This window comes from Perca fluviatilis, chromosome 7, assembly GCF_010015445.1.
Source record: "Perca fluviatilis chromosome 7, GENO_Pfluv_1.0, whole genome shotgun sequence".
NCBI classification, from domain to species: Eukaryota; Metazoa; Chordata; class Actinopteri; order Perciformes; family Percidae; genus Perca; species Perca fluviatilis.
In genome coordinates this window covers 20,088,865-20,105,094 of record NC_053118.1, presented here as the reverse complement: position 1 = coordinate 20,105,094, position 16,230 = coordinate 20,088,865, and the positions used below count along the sequence as shown (strand labels likewise).

General features: G+C 40.2%; 2 protein-coding genes across 2 annotated transcripts in view; one reads left to right on the top strand and one right to left on the bottom strand.

Moving 5' to 3' along the window:
* Positions 1–11,796, top strand: part of zgc:158766 (uncharacterized protein LOC100009641 homolog) — a 24,993-nt gene extending 13,197 nt beyond the window's left edge. The window contains exons 6-24 of the mRNA XM_039805301.1: positions 3–96; positions 593–679; positions 852–968; positions 1,335–1,433; positions 1,699–1,841; positions 1,939–2,077; positions 2,155–2,277; positions 2,385–2,549; positions 2,794–3,665; positions 4,487–4,736; positions 5,085–5,174; positions 6,016–6,240; positions 6,472–6,642; positions 6,744–6,921; positions 7,029–7,145; positions 7,511–7,789; positions 8,477–8,709; positions 9,886–9,955; positions 11,408–11,796. Coding sequence (XP_039661235.1) covers positions 3–96; positions 593–679; positions 852–968; positions 1,335–1,433; positions 1,699–1,841; positions 1,939–2,077; positions 2,155–2,277; positions 2,385–2,549; positions 2,794–3,665; positions 4,487–4,736; positions 5,085–5,174; positions 6,016–6,240; positions 6,472–6,642; positions 6,744–6,921; positions 7,029–7,145; positions 7,511–7,789; positions 8,477–8,709; positions 9,886–9,930 — 3,427 coding nt within the window. The 3' untranslated portion in view covers positions 9,931–9,955; positions 11,408–11,796. The remainder of the gene's footprint in view (positions 1–2; positions 97–592; positions 680–851; positions 969–1,334; positions 1,434–1,698; positions 1,842–1,938; positions 2,078–2,154; positions 2,278–2,384; positions 2,550–2,793; positions 3,666–4,486; positions 4,737–5,084; positions 5,175–6,015; positions 6,241–6,471; positions 6,643–6,743; positions 6,922–7,028; positions 7,146–7,510; positions 7,790–8,476; positions 8,710–9,885; positions 9,956–11,407) is intronic.
* si:ch211-269k10.4 (uncharacterized protein LOC100150242 homolog) lies at positions 11,787–16,230 on the bottom strand. Its single transcript, XM_039806419.1, has 6 exons — positions 16,153–16,230; positions 15,362–15,542; positions 12,953–13,072; positions 12,756–12,812; positions 12,565–12,672; positions 11,787–12,445 (listed from the first exon to the last, which is right to left on the bottom strand). Exons 2-6 carry the CDS (start codon positions 15,527–15,529, stop codon positions 12,347–12,349), a joined length of 552 nt encoding a protein of 183 aa, XP_039662353.1. The 5' UTR covers positions 15,530–15,542; positions 16,153–16,230; the 3' UTR covers positions 11,787–12,346.

The following is a 16,230-nucleotide window of genomic DNA, read 5'->3' as shown; positions in this document are numbered from 1 at the left end:
AGGAAAGAAAGGTGTGATCAAGGCTTAACTGTTGTAATAGACAGCAGGAGGCAGCAGCCTGTTCCAGCTCTGTTGTCATCTCTGTCTGAATTGCAGGTGAGCCCGCAGTGGAAAATATGTAATTACTCTCCAACACACACCCAAAGAGTTTTTAGGCCCTGCTAAAATCTCTGTTGTCTTCTGAGCTGTAATGTTACATCTCTCTCTGGGTTATTACACTAGGGCATTCCTTACACATTTCATATTGTTCTACCGCTCAGTTTCTGACACAGTTTTCTTTTTTTAAGGAGGCACACCTTTAAATTTGTAGTGACTGCTGTTCCAAGATATTTTTCTGAAAAAAGGCTGGCCTTAGTGCTCTTGTGGAGAAGCCTGTGCTTACTTGTCTGTTTTTAACCGCACACTGGGAGCGTGCTGACTGCAGCCCACATATCATCATGTTATGATTATGAGTTTTCTGACTAATGTCGGGATGATAATTCAGCAAACCACAACATAGTCATTTTAATACACATTTTATGCTCTACATGTATTATCATTTATTTTCTTCTATTTAAGTGACTATATAATTGAGTGTGCATGTTTTTCTCAGGCGTTAGCACCAAATGCACTTTACACTGTTCTCTTCCTGGTGGACAAGGAGACAGCAGCCAAACCTGAGAGAGACACCAATGTACAAGTAAATAATTATCAGATTAATAAGAGGTATTTCATATAAAGTGATGTATTCATGTTGTTGAATGCTAAACCTAATCAGATTTGATGAGGGATTTGCAAGAATTCAGATATAATGCCATCACTGTAGGCCATGATGAGATTATCAAACTGAGCGTGTGTTTTTCTTGCCACAGACTGAAACACTGTCTTCTCTGAAAGCCCTGCTGAAGCACATCGACCAAACCCAGCTCACACGAGACCTGGAGGGCACCTTCCACTACGACCACAACCACTGGATCAGCTTCAGACAGGTGAGTGTGCCGGAGGTGGCTGGCCATTATAAACATATTTGCAAACCTACTTACGAGCTTGGCGAGGGTGACGATACTTTTCTAAAAATATTTTTTTCACTTTACACCAGACTTTGTTGGATGTTTGCTGTTCCTAGTAAAATACATTTATATGGAACACACAACTGTTTGTTATATGGAAATAGTGCTTTTCTTGAATCAATCCCTTGCATTGCAGGCAGGGATGTGGGCCAACATTTTTCTATTTTCTCCAGCACAGCCTGCAGATTTCTAAGAATGGCAAGTGGGCTCCACAAATTCATGATGTTTTGACACTGCTAGTGCTAATAATCTCCCTCCATTTCTTTCTCTACATCTCTCTCACAGAAAATTGACCCGTTTGCCAGCAGTTGTAGTGCAGCCATCTCCTCCCTTCAGGAGTCCATCAGCACACTGAGCAACAGCGGCAACCTGAAGACCTCCAAGGTCAGACCCCAACCCCCTGCAGGCAGTCTGGCCTTTTGATTTATGTCTCCACTGACACACAATAGCTCTGCTGGCCTCTTTCCTCTTAACTGGAGTAAACAGTTTGTTTTGTGGTTACTTTCCATGATCTTTGTGCCTGTTGAGGTCAATGACAGGATTTTGTTTTGAGTTTGAAATGAAGCAGATATTTCACTTCCTTTGTGTTTACATGTGGAAATGTATCCAGTCATTTGATTTTATTTACCGTTGTGCATGTTTATTTCAGGAGGTGTCTGAGGTGATGGAACAGCAGAGGCATCTCATGAAGTGCGTACTGGATGACACCCGTCTAAACAGACTGCGTCTAGAAGGAGGAACTGTCCTCGCTCGCATCAGGAAGGAAGAGGCCGGTGACAATGAAAACTACAGGTACTGAAGGAAGAACATGAGTCAATATGAGCGAAACCTGGGGTGATAATAAAATAAACGTTTTCATAAACTGTTATTGTTTTCTTTGTTCATTTAGAGATGCTGTAGACATGTTGAATGCACTGTACAACCAAGTAGATGAAGAAGTCCATAAGCTTGTGATCCTTTCCAACAAGTCTCAGAAACAGTTAGAGAGCCTGCTGGAGGTGCGCAAGTTTGAGGAGCAAACACAACAGGTGAGCTTCAACTATTTCATCTTCTGCTGCTTTTTTTGACAAAAAATAGGACACTTAATCAAACAATCTCTTTCCAGATCAAACTCTGGTTCAGTGTTGAGGGAGAGAAGCAGCTCACACCTTTGGAATTGCAAACTCTGTCTGTGCCCAAAGTTAAGGAGATGAGAGAGAGCTTGGACCAGTTTCTGGAGGAGTCAGTGGTAAAAGTGACATTTTTAAACGCATTCCACACATTCCACACCTCCGATGTGTAATTTTGAGAAGACAACCAGAGCTAAATTTATCTGTTTTGTCTTCATCCTGACAGCACCAGCAGAGGCATGGCTTGCAGTTGGTGAAAAAGTCTCCGGAGTCCCTTCCAGGTTCAGTCCTGCTTGACTTTAAACAACATCTGGGCTCTATCTTAAGCAGTGTGGAGAGGAGGAAGGCCCAGCTAGACATCCTAACCAACCTGTATGATTTCTATGACTCAGTAAGTATTAAAAACTAATGTGGATATCCTGTCAAACGTACTGTTACATTTTACATGAACATTTTAGGATTAAGCATATATATATATACTTTCAACCAGAGAGCTTTACAATAAATATCACAGTACCTACAGGATTCCTTCACAACTGATGCAGATTTCAGAGGGATTTTTGTTTGTCGCCAGGGTTAACCATACTGTGTCTCTAACTATGTTATAAAGATTAATCACTGTTTCAAATCTGTAGGCGAACCAGTGGATGGAGCACTGCCAGGATTATTTTTGTCAACTGAGTCTGGACAGTACAGGTGTTGGACTTTCGCCATCTGTTGTGCAGATACTGCAGGATTACTACACTGAGGCATCCAAGTTCTCCATGGACAACTTCAGCACCCTCAACGACATGGTGCTCTCCCTGGAGAGTCCTCAGCAGCTGCAGCAGTGGAACACAGTGTGGCACAAATGTCAGCAGACCAAACAGCAGTTGGAAGAGACTTTGGCCCGAGCCATTGCAGCAGCCCCGAACCTCACAGCCGTGGATACAGCGGATTCAATAAAGACTGCAGGAAGCCAGATTGCCACTACAGAACAGCGTGGAGCGAAAGCATGTGTGCTTTTACCTGCGGTAATCCCACCATTGACTTTTGAGGACAACAAGCCTCACTCTGCTGGGCCTTTCTCCAAGAGCCCAACCAGTTCAATCTCCTCCTCCTCACACTTCACATTCTCCCCCGACTGCGATAGCAAACTGAGACAGAGTCCGTCCTTGTTTGACGACACGGACAGCGACTGCACCATCGACTCGACCATCTCCTGCCACTCGGAGCCCGTCTACTCCGGTGCCACCCGCCTCCGCAAGCAGCCAATGAAGAAGATCATGAAGAAGACAATGAGCTATGAGTTGACCCCTAGGGACAGTGGTCACTCAGACGTCAGCCACATTCACGGCTACACGGGTGTGTACATCAAGGGTTTGGAGGTGGCTAATAACGTGTCTGCAGAGAAGAAGCTGCAGAGACCCGACGTGACGAGCCCCGCATTAGGACGCAGCCGCAGCATGTCGACGCCCTCCAGGACTCACAGCAGACACAGTGACACAGATGGCAAGAAACCGAGCAGGTGAGGAAGTGAATCACTGATGCTATACATACACTGGGATGTTACTTTACACTTGTTGTATTAAAACAAGTGTATGTATGTATGTATGGACAAAATACAAGTAACACCAAACACTATTAAACCTATATTTTGTCATTTTTTTGAGTTGATTCTTAGCAAAAAACCCTTTGTTCTTTCACAAATATGTGCACATTCATGTGTAATTACTTCCACCAACTAATCAATGTATTCTAGTAAGCGTAGAATCTGCCATTGAGAATCATTCAGAATACATACGAGCGAGTCGCTCGAATGGCAGCCGCTATGTTGCGCCTCCATCTTTAAAATACATTAGCCAAAGAGGGACATACCTCCGCCTTTCGCGCTTTTACGCTCAGTGGCACCGTGAAGAATGCCAGGGAGGGGGAGAAGATTACTCGCGACTGCCGGCAGATTTGAAAGCCTTTTTGAAGATGCAGGATCACTCTTATTCTCGAGGACATGTAACGGAGTCGCCAAGGAAGTTAAAAAGACAATTAAAACGACAACGTGACAGGCAAAGCAACAAGACCAAAGTTAATACTGGAGTGGCTAGAACAGATGCATGTAAGCGATGGAGATACTAAGAGCTAATTTCAAGTTCGGCTACTGTAGGAGTTAAAACGCGCTCGGAATGGTAGGGGCTAGAAAGTAATATTCAGTTGGTTGTAATACACAATTTCCCCGCCAAATGGGAGAAATTCTTACACAATGTAGCTTTAAGTTTGATATTATATTAATGATTACACCAATGCACTGTAAATCATGAATACTCTTACACCTTATGTCTTTTTGTGGACCAGTAAAGTGCAGCACATCATGGACGAGATGATCTCCACCGAGAGGGAGTACGTCCGCTCTCTCAGCTACGTCATCGAGCACTATTTCCCCGAGATGGAGCGGCTGGATTTGCCCCAGGACCTGCGGGGGAAGCGCGGCATCATTTTCGGCAATGTGGAGAAACTGTGGGACTTCCACAGTCAGTACTTCCTGAAGGAGCTGGAATCATGTGCCCACTCCCCACTGTCCATCAGTAGCTGTTTTCTCAGACATGTGAGTCCAGACAGACCTAATGTGCCCTAATGCGGCACGCTGACAGCCTAAAAACAGCACTCAGGTCTAGCGGCTCCCAATAACAGTGACTTTAATGTTGTGTTGACCTGTAGTTTCTGACGTTTTTCAAAACCACTTAACGCAATGTTTTAAGCGTTGTGTCAGGGTTTCACTATCACTCTGTTATTGTTTGTATAACCATGTAGTCCCTCGTCAGCAGCATAATGAACCCATACATTACATTTACAGTCTGTTGGAAGCTGAATCATTCACAATGTTTGGCAAATCATACTTAAATGCATACTTCTTGCGTTAGTCAGTGTTGTAACTTGTTAATCTTGTGTGCAGGAGGATCAGTTTGGAATGTATGCCCTGTACAGCAAGAATAAGCCCCAGTCGGATGCTCTGCTCAGCAGCCATGGGAACGAATTCTTTAAGGTGCGTCTGGAAACTACATTCCTCACACAGTGGCAGGTCACAGGGCAAATGCATGATATTTTGGTTGTACACTACATAGCTAAACGGATTACAAAAATATAGACATATTAGATTCCTATAGCAATACCTCGACACGGCCAATATTGATGGACAGTTTTAGCCGATCACAGATGGCAGTGGTGGCCTAAAGGTTAAAGAAGCAAGCTTGTGACTGGGAGGTTGTCTGTTCAATCCCCAGACTGACAGGATAAAATGGGTGGGGAAAGTGAAAGAACAGCGCTTGTCCCTCCCTCATTACCAGCACTGAGGTGCCCTTGAGCAAGGCCCTTGACCCCCCAACTGCTCCAGTGGAGCTACTCAGTGGCTAGCAGATCAGACTGTGGTTGTACTGGGCAGCTTCCAGGTATGAATGTGTGAATGTGACAGGTCGTCGTTGCAAATGAGAATTTGTTCTCAATCGACTTACCTTAATAAAGATTAAAAAAAATATATATATATTATTGCTTTATAAAATGTATAGAAATGCCCAAAAATGTGTTTGAGTTGGACAAAAACATTCTCAACACAAGGTCCAACTTACTTGCTACATCTCATGACCTTCCTCAGCAGATAGCGCTGCTCAGTTGACATGGAGATGATAAAAGTGATCATAACATGTGTTGCTGTTTTGGGATTTGGATGTTTGAGTTAATTTAGAAACAGTGTCACCATTACATAGTTTGTCCACCAGAGAGCACTGAAAAGTTGCGCAACTCACCACATCTTTGACATTTGCACAAAGTAGCTCCACATTCAAAACACAAGAAAAAGCAAAAATACTACCCTCACTGTCTCTATCCAGAATAAGCAGCTGGAGCTCGGAGACAAGATGGACTTGGCGTCGTACTTGCTGAAGCCCATCCAGAGAATGAGTAAATATGCGCTGTTGCTGAAAGACCTGATTAAGGAGTGCAGTCAGACCCAGGAGCAGGAGCTAAGCGACCTCCGCACTGCAGAGGAGATGGTCAAGTTTCAGCTCCGCCATGGCAACGACCTGCTGGCTATGGATGCCATTCGGGGCTGTGATGTAAGTAGTAATGCACGGGCACAGAGCCATGTGATGCTATAATGAATATTTTGATGTCAGCATAAAAGCCAAGTACTACTTAAGATTATTATAAGACATTCTGGCAAGACAGTAATACTATTTTTGAACTGGAGGTCATGTTGTTATGTATACAGCAGAGTGAGGTCAGAGTCCCACCAGTAATTGTATTGTTCTCCCTGACGCATGTGAACGGCCGCGTTTCCTCTCCAGGTGAACCTAAAAGAGCAGGGTCAACTCCGCTGCCAGGATGAGTTCATAGTCTGGTGTGGACGGAGGAAATACCTCCGCCACGTCTTCTTGTTTGAAGACCTCATCCTCTTCAGCAAGACCAAGAAGATAGAAGGAGGATATGACTTTTACATATATAAACAGTCCTTCAAAGTAAGAGTTTATTGTTTGAGGATTATTCTTGTGGCAGTTTCTTCTGCTTGTATAATGACAATAAATGTAATGTTCTCATTGTTCTATTCTTTCCTGTTTAGACAGCAGAGATAGGTATGACTGAAAATGTTGGCGACAGCGGCCTACGCTTTGAGATTTGGTTCCGTCGGAGGAAGTCACAGGACACGTTTATACTCCAAGCGAGCTCCGCAGACGTCAAGGCTGTGTGGACCGCCATCATAGGGAAGATTCTGTGGAGGCAGGCACTCAGAAACAGAGGTGTTTATAATTGTAATTTTGATCTGCATATCAATGAGACATTCAGACCCTTTATCCCATGTAAAACAAAGGTTGTGTCATTAAATAAAATCCTTTCTCGATTCCAGAGTTGCGCATGCAGGAGATGGTGTCCATGGGGATTGGAAGCAAGCCTTTCATGGACATCAAGCCAAGTGATGCAGCTATCAGTGACCGAGCTATTGACTATATCATGAAGGGGTCAGGTGAGCTGTTCTTGTACACTTTATGTATTCTCTCCCTCTTTCTCTCTACATTTTATTGCAATTTCATATTTCACCTTGTAATTATGCAGAAACACAATTATTTTCTTTGCTGAAAACACAAACGCTTTAAACCACTTGCTTACAGGTGTTTTAATGCAAGTAGTATTATGAGAGTTTTGTCAAGTTAACACACCAGATGTAATCTGAGCCATACTGATTTGAAGTCATCAGAGCAGCAGTAAACTGTTTTACATTACTCCTCTATCATGGCTCACCAGAGATGCTTATCGTCATTATCGTACATTCTTGTCATTTCTCATTCCTCCCATGATCTCAGAGCTCACTTAGTTTGTCTTTACCAACAGAGTCTAGGACCAGGGCATCCATCGCCGTGCCTTCATTTGAACATGCTACTTCATTCAAGAGGCCTCACTCCACCATTTCCAACAGCAGCACCTCTTCCTCCAGCAGCCAGTCGTCATCCTCCCTGCTGGGCTCGCTCAATCTTCATCTTTATTCCTCACCCTCTCACCCGCACACGCATCCATACCTAGTGCCCAGCGTTCCCTCCTTCGCCCAGTGGCCCTACGACTGCATAGAAGAAGATGAGCTGGAGCAGGACAATGGGAGCCAGCCCTCCATGAGTGAGTGTAGAACCCATAAGGCCCATTATCTTCAGTTAAAGGTGCAGTAGGTAAGACATATAAAACTAACTTTCTGTCATATTTGCTGAAACTGACCCTATGTTCGAGTAGAACTACATGAAGCAGGTAATTTAAAAAAAAAACTACAGCACCTTTTAAGTAAAAAAATGTTTAAAAGTTAATTTGCCGCCCATTTGTTTTTTCTTCTCATTTTTCTCTTAAATTTTTACTACTGAAAGTATTATCTGAGCTGCTGATGTGACACCAAACTAAATAACATTTTTAAAGTAATCTAAATGAATTACAAATATAAAATACAAAACACTTGCATGAGCATTCACTTACTCCAAATCAGTTTCTGTGTGTTACAAAGTGCTTCACAAAATGACAAAAATAAGATAAATGAAACAAAGACAAACACAAAAAAACAAGCTGTAATAGAATAATATTTAAAAATGTAAACAAGGAAATACAAAAGTATATAGTGCGCCTTGTGTAGCAATTTTACAGGGGTAGATGGGGGTTACTGTTTGCCACAGTGTCTTGTTCGCTGCCACCACTAGGAGTTGCCAAAGTCTGAACATACAAACCAAACAAAATTGCCTCATTGGGAAATTAATGGAGTTCTGTGTTGCTTGATCCAGTATTGCAGTATTAATGTATCTTTCTCTCTGTGTTGTGTGACAGTAACTGAGAGCTCAGAGACATCCTCCCAGTGTACCTCCACTGACAGTGTAACAGGGCTGAGTACCCTCACTATACCCGGGGACCCCAGCATTGTCATGGACTCCTACAGCAACAACAACAACGAGCCCTCGTCTTTCCTGTGCTCCTCCACGCCTCCCTCCTCCATCGCGTCTCCTTCCATATTTGAGAAAGAGGAGGACCTCCAACCCCAGAGCAGCAAGTTCATCACAGCAGTGAGTGTTTGATTATCTTCCTTGTTATCTTCTTATACTAAGATGGCCTGGTGTTGTACTACTGCTATCCTCGCGTTGTTTCATGAGACTATATATTGAGAAGTACAGTTTTAGATACGGTGACACCCCTTGATATTTTGTGGCTCTCTCTTTAGTCCTGTGTTTTTGCTCAAGCCTACCTTTATGTAGAGGTATGAATACTTCACAGCAGAACATTTGCATGTATTTTTTTAGGTTTAGAAACAGTTACTTCATAAAGTAGGCCTACTTCACTTTTTTTTTACTCTATTATGTCTTTTTTTAATTGAAAAAAGGTAATCTACTTGATTGAACCTTTTAACTCTTCCCTAGATTTACCCCATAATATATTATATTTTTTCCTTATTTCCTTAATCTACTTTTCAGAAATTCAGCCCCAAATGTACTGTATTCCGACTGGTACAGGGCTAATACAGTGCTATAGTGTTACTATTGTATCGTCAAAAAATTCAGTCAGTCAAGATTAAAATGTGCGCTGCATATCAATCTAAACAGCTCCTGCTTTCTGAACGTAGTTTTTGCATTTGCCGTCATACACAAACAAGTTGAGGTTGAGGTTAGAAAGGATAGGGATTAGAAACCATGCTGAGTATTTGCCTAAAGAAACCTAAAGCCAGGATTTAAAATTCATTTTATAACCCTAATATGCTATATGATGATCAACTGTAAAAATCATGTTGAGTCTGCACTGGTATCTGATCATATGAAGAGGTTTAGGATTCAAATGTCACCGTATGAGTAAGCTTTAGACTACTCAAAGCTGCTGCAATTATATTGAACATGTTTGATTGTTCTACCTGTAAAATGCATAAATCTGAACATCAGCCTGTACTTCACGTAGAGAAAACTGTCATCTTCAAAAGTCTTTAGATGGCTATATTTTCTTCTCTTTATTCACACATTAATCTGTATGTGGAGCTTTCATTCTCAGATGTATACTGTCTTCTCTTAAACAGCTACATACTAATGAAATCCAACAAACCACACAAGCGGATTAGACTGACTATTATAAGTGAATTATTAAATGATTGGGTATATTTTTTTATTTGGATTTCAGATTTTGAGGATTTAAGTGGTAGAGGATATTTGAAGTTTCAGTTTCACTCACCACCTTTTCGCTGTTTTGTTTTTTACCAGAGCAAGACCTCTCATATAGCAGTAGGCCTCTCTACTGTGGTCTGACTCAGAGCTGGGGGGTTTTAGCTCAGTAAGTAACCGGTGTCACCAGAGCGGACATCTGTGTTGTTCCCTGCAGTCTTATTAACAACTGTGAGAAACCCGACTGTGGCTACTAATCTGTGTGAAAATGTGCTGTTGTTGCCTGTGTTGTATGCTGCATGGGTTAGAGGGCTCTCCTCCTGATGGGTGTTTTTTTTTGTAAACTTTGTAAACTCTTTTTCATGTTTCCCTCATTCTCTCTTTTCCTCCGTGCATCCGTTTGACGTGATGGGTAAAATTTGTTTCATGAAATATATATGTTGTCAAGTGTTTGAACACACGCATGCATCTGTTACAACCTTTGTTTTGGGGCTTTACAATGCATTTATGTTTTTTGTTGTTGTTGATGCCTGAGTTTTGTGTTTCTAAACAAACTGTTTAACTTGTTTTTATTTGTTGGCTAATGTTCAAGTGTAGCCTTTATTGTGCTTAATTTGAAAAATAATGAATTGCATAACCACAATACACTAAAATATGAAATGCATACAATATTACAATGCAAATAGCAGCATTACATTGATTGACCTGGATGTTGAAATTGACTGAACAGAATGAGAATAGCATCATTTGTAATTACATTTACGAAAATGTAATTCATGTGGAATAACTTCAGTGTTGCCCTTTATTGTAGGATCCAAATGACAAAAAAAAACCACTCACAATCCATACATTATTTTTTATTATTCTCCATGTTTATATAGTATTTAAAAATCATACTCAACTTTTAACCAGTAGGACCTCAAAAGTCTTAAATACTTAAAGAGTCTGTTAAGAATGTTGTCATCAAATAGTGTAAAGAAACAACAGTTTGCTCCTTTTAAATGTTTTGATAAAGGTTAAAGTAGTTTTTTTTTTTACTTTTAATGCATTTAAATATGCTTCTCTTAAATCTTCGGTCTTACTTTTTAAGAAGCATTCTTTGTTCATTCCTGAGGCTCCAGTCAGTTGTAAACATTTTATCTAGCAACACTAAAGTTGTAGCATTGTTATGGACTTAAACATTTTAAATAAGTATGAAAGACTTTATATATGTACATATTTTGACAATAAAATTGCTTCAGCACTGAAAACACATGTTGTATTCCCCTTTTCTTTGTAAAACATTTAAAATAAAAACACCTGAAAATAACTTTGAAAACCACTGGTTTAAGGAAGTGAAAAAAACAGAAATCGGACATGTCAGTATTACTTGCTACATCCTCAATATCAAATTTGATCGCACCCTTGATCTTGTAAGCAACACTGATGCCCTGTCATTACTGGACGTTTTACAACTTTAGGGTAACCAAATTATTGGTTTGACAAAATCTATAATCTATAAAATTTGTTTAAATGGCATTCTTTATATTGCATGCTGACTCAAGTACAATAATTTGAGTGCATGTGTAGAAAAGATGTTTTTCTAAATCCCCTTTCTTGTGTTTTCCTTCTTTCTTCGTAGCTGTGAAGTCCTCAAGCTGAATGCTACTTGTTGCAACAGCAGCTTGTATATCAGGACAAGGAGATGAAAATAAGAGGAGTCCATCTTCGCAGCACTAAGACATAAATGGATGAAGCTCAACTAGACATTGCATTACAATACTGTAAATTGGAAATTAACACATAATACACACTGCCATGATGGTACGTCAGTGGTCTGTACATTTGTTTTAATGAACTAGGTATGAATCAGTGTTTATATTGTAGATGAGTTTTTTTTATATGTATTTTACAAAACAAACAAAAAATTAGCCAGAAGATCAATCCAGACAACTTGTACTGTCATGTCTTTTGTTTTCTTTTGTCATCTGTTATGACAAGTTTGTACAGATGATTAAAATGTTTAAAACATGTTGTTGTATTCGTTTCTTCGCCACAGTAAAGTTTGAAATGAAATTAAGTATTTTCTCATACAAATCCTTCATAGCTCAGTAAAGCTTTCTGTATGTGAAACCAGCTGGAAGTGTGAGTGCAGCTGAAAGCGCTGCAGATATTTCCACTGATACCAAAGCACAAGTGTCAAACCACACACCCAGAGACCCTTGCAGATAGACTGACAGAGCAGCACTATGAGGCCACTACTACCGTTAAACACAGAGACGTATAGTGGTTTTTCTGTCACATGAGGGAAGCTGACATTTATTTACCACAATTCTTGTGTTATCAGTCCGAGTCAAACATCAGACGCGGACCACGGCCCGGGGCTGTTGAGCAGGGGTTTCAGCTCCGATAGTCAATCGAGACAGAACAGAAAGCCACACTTGATATACAAAAAAAAAAAAAAAAGGTCCACTAATACAGTCGCCTAACTTCTTTTAAGCACTAATATACAGCCCCCTGGCCCTCCTATATAGAAAGTTATTTTTAATTTAGTTCTTCTCAAATGATTTCATCAGCTTGATCATGGGGATTTGGCACGTTTCTCTTTAGCGAACCAGAAGCAGAGGATTGTAGAGAGAAAAACCTCGAGCCCCAATACAAGAAGTTCCAGCAACTCCATCTGTTAGAAACACAAACATGAAGGATACATTAATTTTATAGAAGAACATATATGTAACTATCTACTGCTGAATAAGCCCTTTAAAATGTTTCATTTAGTCACAATCTTCACGAGCTTACCCTCAAATGCTGATCATTTTCTGTACTCCAGTGAGCCAGGTCAACACTTATCAGACACGCTGAAACTACAGCTACAATAATACAGCCACAGTTAACCATGAGGGACACCTGGAACATAAGCCATATGTTAATCTTTTTTATTAATTACCTAAAAGGTGTTGTTTGTTGGGCTTGTATTAAGTTGTACTTACAGGTAGTAATACTGGATATTTGAACAACAGGTTGGAAACAATTCCAGCAATGATGAACTGCAGAGGAGAACAACGTGGACTCATTATATTAAAGACAAGTGTGTCCCATGTTTTAAGTTATAGTGTCATCTACTTTACATAGTGCATGCTTTTTTATAATTTGTGTTTCAATGGAAGCAATCAGAGCAGGGACTTACGAGTGCTCCAGTCAGCTGGGAAACTCTGAACAGAGTGAAAAGGGACTGTTTCATCTCCTGAGTTACTGCAAAAAGAATTCCCACTCCAACACTGAGGAGACCGCTCACTATCTGCAGAGACTGACAGAGGAACAGAGACAATTCATCTCTTCATTCATTATAATGTATGTGTCCTTGCTGGAAATTGTTACCAAATAAACACACTAAAATTAAATGAATAATGAAAAAAGAAATATATGTAATATATGTATAAAATAGTATATAGCACAGATTTAAAAAATATACATATTGTTCCAAATTTGAGATGTATTTTTATCCAAATGATGATAATAGATAAACACAGTCTACATGAGCAAATAACACACATGGTCTTTTACAAATATAGTGTACATATTTACAGTATTATATAGATAGGATTATGTGATTTTTTACTCTCAAGAAGTAGAATACCACAAAACTTGCAACCAGGCATTTCCTGTTGCTGCTGCCCAAATCTGCACAATGAGCACAAGTTATGTTGGACATCGCTCTTTACTGCACCACTTATCGGTCTGTGATAGCTTCATAAACTGTGTTGTAAATGTTTTTTAAGACATTAGATGACATAATCACAGGAAGGAATGAGTAAAAGATTGTGATCACTAATGCCTGGACTTAAGTTAAAAAAAAAAAACACTGTCTTAGTTCCTGTTTCCTATGACTATACACATAGTGTTGCAAACTATGAAGCAATAAACACACACACACATACTTAAAGGCGTCTACTATAAAGACCGGATAACAATCATATTAACACATGAAGCTCATACTGTTCATTATTTGTTTGGTGTAGATACTTTTATTATTTATTTATTTTTTGGGTGGGCATTTTCGGCCTTTAATTTCATTGAAAGGGGAGAGAAGGGGAATGACATGCAGCAAAGGGCCGCAGGTCAGAGTTGAACCCGTGGCCGCTGTGTCGAGGAGTAAACCTCTATATACGTGCGCCTGCTCTACCAACTGAGCTTACCCAGTCACGGGTTAAGATAGTGTTATATTTTAATTGCGTTGTTATGAAGCAATAAATGCAAACAGACAGTAGCTCAGGTAGACCACCACGTTGTCCAGTAACTCCATGCTGAAGTGTGCTTCAGACACTGAGCCACAATATCTGCATATAAGCAAGTCAGTACCGAGCATGGCAGCACTACCATCGGTGTAGCAATGTGTGAGAGGCGCTGGATTATTTCACAAAATGGGGTGGCCAAAAAGTGTGTGTATTATTTTTACTTCCCTGCAAATACTCTTATCTGCAAACAGTCACTTCACATCTTAACTTCCTCAATCTACAATAGCCAACCTCCATAAATTGTATGTCATGTATTTCTGATTCAACATAATACACTTTTCTTTACATTTATGAACATAAAAAGGTTCAAATGTCAAGTTTTGACACTTTTAAATGTTTGCCAAATCCGTCTGCAAGCAAGCATTTTGTGTGTTTGTGTTTGTGTGTGTGTGTGTGTGTGTGTGTGTGTGTGTGTGTGTGTGTGTGTGTGTGTGTGTGTGTGTGTGCTGGTCCTCTCCCATAAAGAAGATGGTAAAGAAAGAAGATTTGGTAAATGTATTTAACAACAAACTTTATTTTGGGGGAAAAAACAAGCAAATAGAATGAAACCTCAATACTTTAATGGTCCCTTGGCACTGGTGTGTGTGTGTGTGTGTGTGTGTGTGTGTGTGTGTGTGTGTGTGTGTGTGTGTGTGTGTGTGTGTGTGTGTGTGTGTGTGTGTGTGTGTGTGTGTGTGTGTGTGTGGACATACAGGCTAAGGGCTCCCATGCTGACAGTTAGCTGAGTAGATAGAGAGAAACCATAATTAGATTCATCTACTACTATTGACAGACTCAACAGTTTTTTAAAGATGAATATTTGTTTGATAATCATTTTCAATGTATGTGTTTCAATGTATCTTCATCGTCATTTTTCTTCTCCATTCAAATAAACTTATTTTTTGGGGGGGATTTTTCCCCCCTTTATTTCAGAGTGACAGTGGATAGACAGGAAAGGTGGGAGAGAGATGGGGGATGACACGCAGCAAAGGACCACAGGTCAGATTCAAACCTGGGCCGCTGCAAAGGTCTCAGCCAACATGGGGCGCACGCTCTTACTGGGTGAGCTAGAGGTCACCCCTCAAATAAACTTATGACACACTCTGCTGGGGTCATATACGTTTTGAGACTCATAAATGGGGGGGTCACAAACCCTAATTTAATTCAATCTATAAAATACCATGATTTTCTTATAATAAAATGGGGTTAGAGTACAACATCAACACCACCTCTGTGACAAAGTCTCAATAATAGTTTAACAATATGAACTTCTCAAAGAGTTTGTGTATTGTCATGATATCCTAAAGTTTTGTCACTCTTACCCCCAACACAGCAGGTTGTTTCTGCAGCAGGTCATGCAGCGGCCCTTTGTTGTCTGGCACGAGCTCTGTAGCCTGGTAATGTCGCACTAATGGCGACTCTCTCAGCCCGGCTCTGCGTGGCGCCACATCAGCTTCATTGATGTCCATGTCAATGTCGGCACAGGCCATGGTGCTTCTCCAACTTGAAGGGATGATGGTTTTTGGTGTATAAAAATATAATGAGTGAAAAAAAATCTATATGTTTTGTCTTTAGTCTTAACATGGGACAAACACTGCAGTAGCTTTAATAAGTACACAGAGTGACCACACAAACTTGTACATTGTAATGCAATGCTATACAACAGTCCGGACATTTATTTTGAAAATTAAGATTTTTTTATTGTTTCTGACACTGTGAGGTGATGAATCAACACATGTTTAAGACTGCTGTTATAGTGTATTTGGATTGCATTATACCCATATGGAGATATATTTCACTATAATACAATCCAATACATCATCACCACAAAGTACAGCTTTGAAAACCAACATGGAACTAAGTAAACATCCAAACAATTAATGGACTAATGCCAATAAAATCTAAACATATTAAATAAAGTCATAGTTATTGCAGGAATTGTAAAGCTCCCAACAGTCTCATTCTCATATACCTAACAGAATTATAGTGTTTCTTACATGACACATTCGATATTCACTAAAACATCTGTTCCACTAGCAAAATTCATATTCTCTATCGCAAATACAGTATGTACAACACAGCTTGTTTCATTGCAATTTAATAAAGATCTTACCAGGCTTGGCTTGAGATGTATCTATTTCACACTCTGCCTCAAAGATGTGCCTCAGTCTTCAGGCATGATGTTCACTTC

Coding starts and splice junctions, on each gene's coding strand:
- si:ch211-269k10.4 (XM_039806419.1), bottom strand. CDS start 15,529: ATGGCCTGTGCCGACATTGACATGGACATCAATGAAGCTGATGTGGCG. Junction 13,073..15,361: donor AACAACCTGCTGTGTTGGGG/GTAAGAGTGACA, acceptor TTCCTCTGTCAG/TCTCTGCAGATAGTGAGCGG. Junction 12,673..12,755: donor AATATCCAGTATTACTACCT/GTAAGTACAACT, acceptor CTTATGTTCCAG/GTGTCCCTCATGGTTAACTG.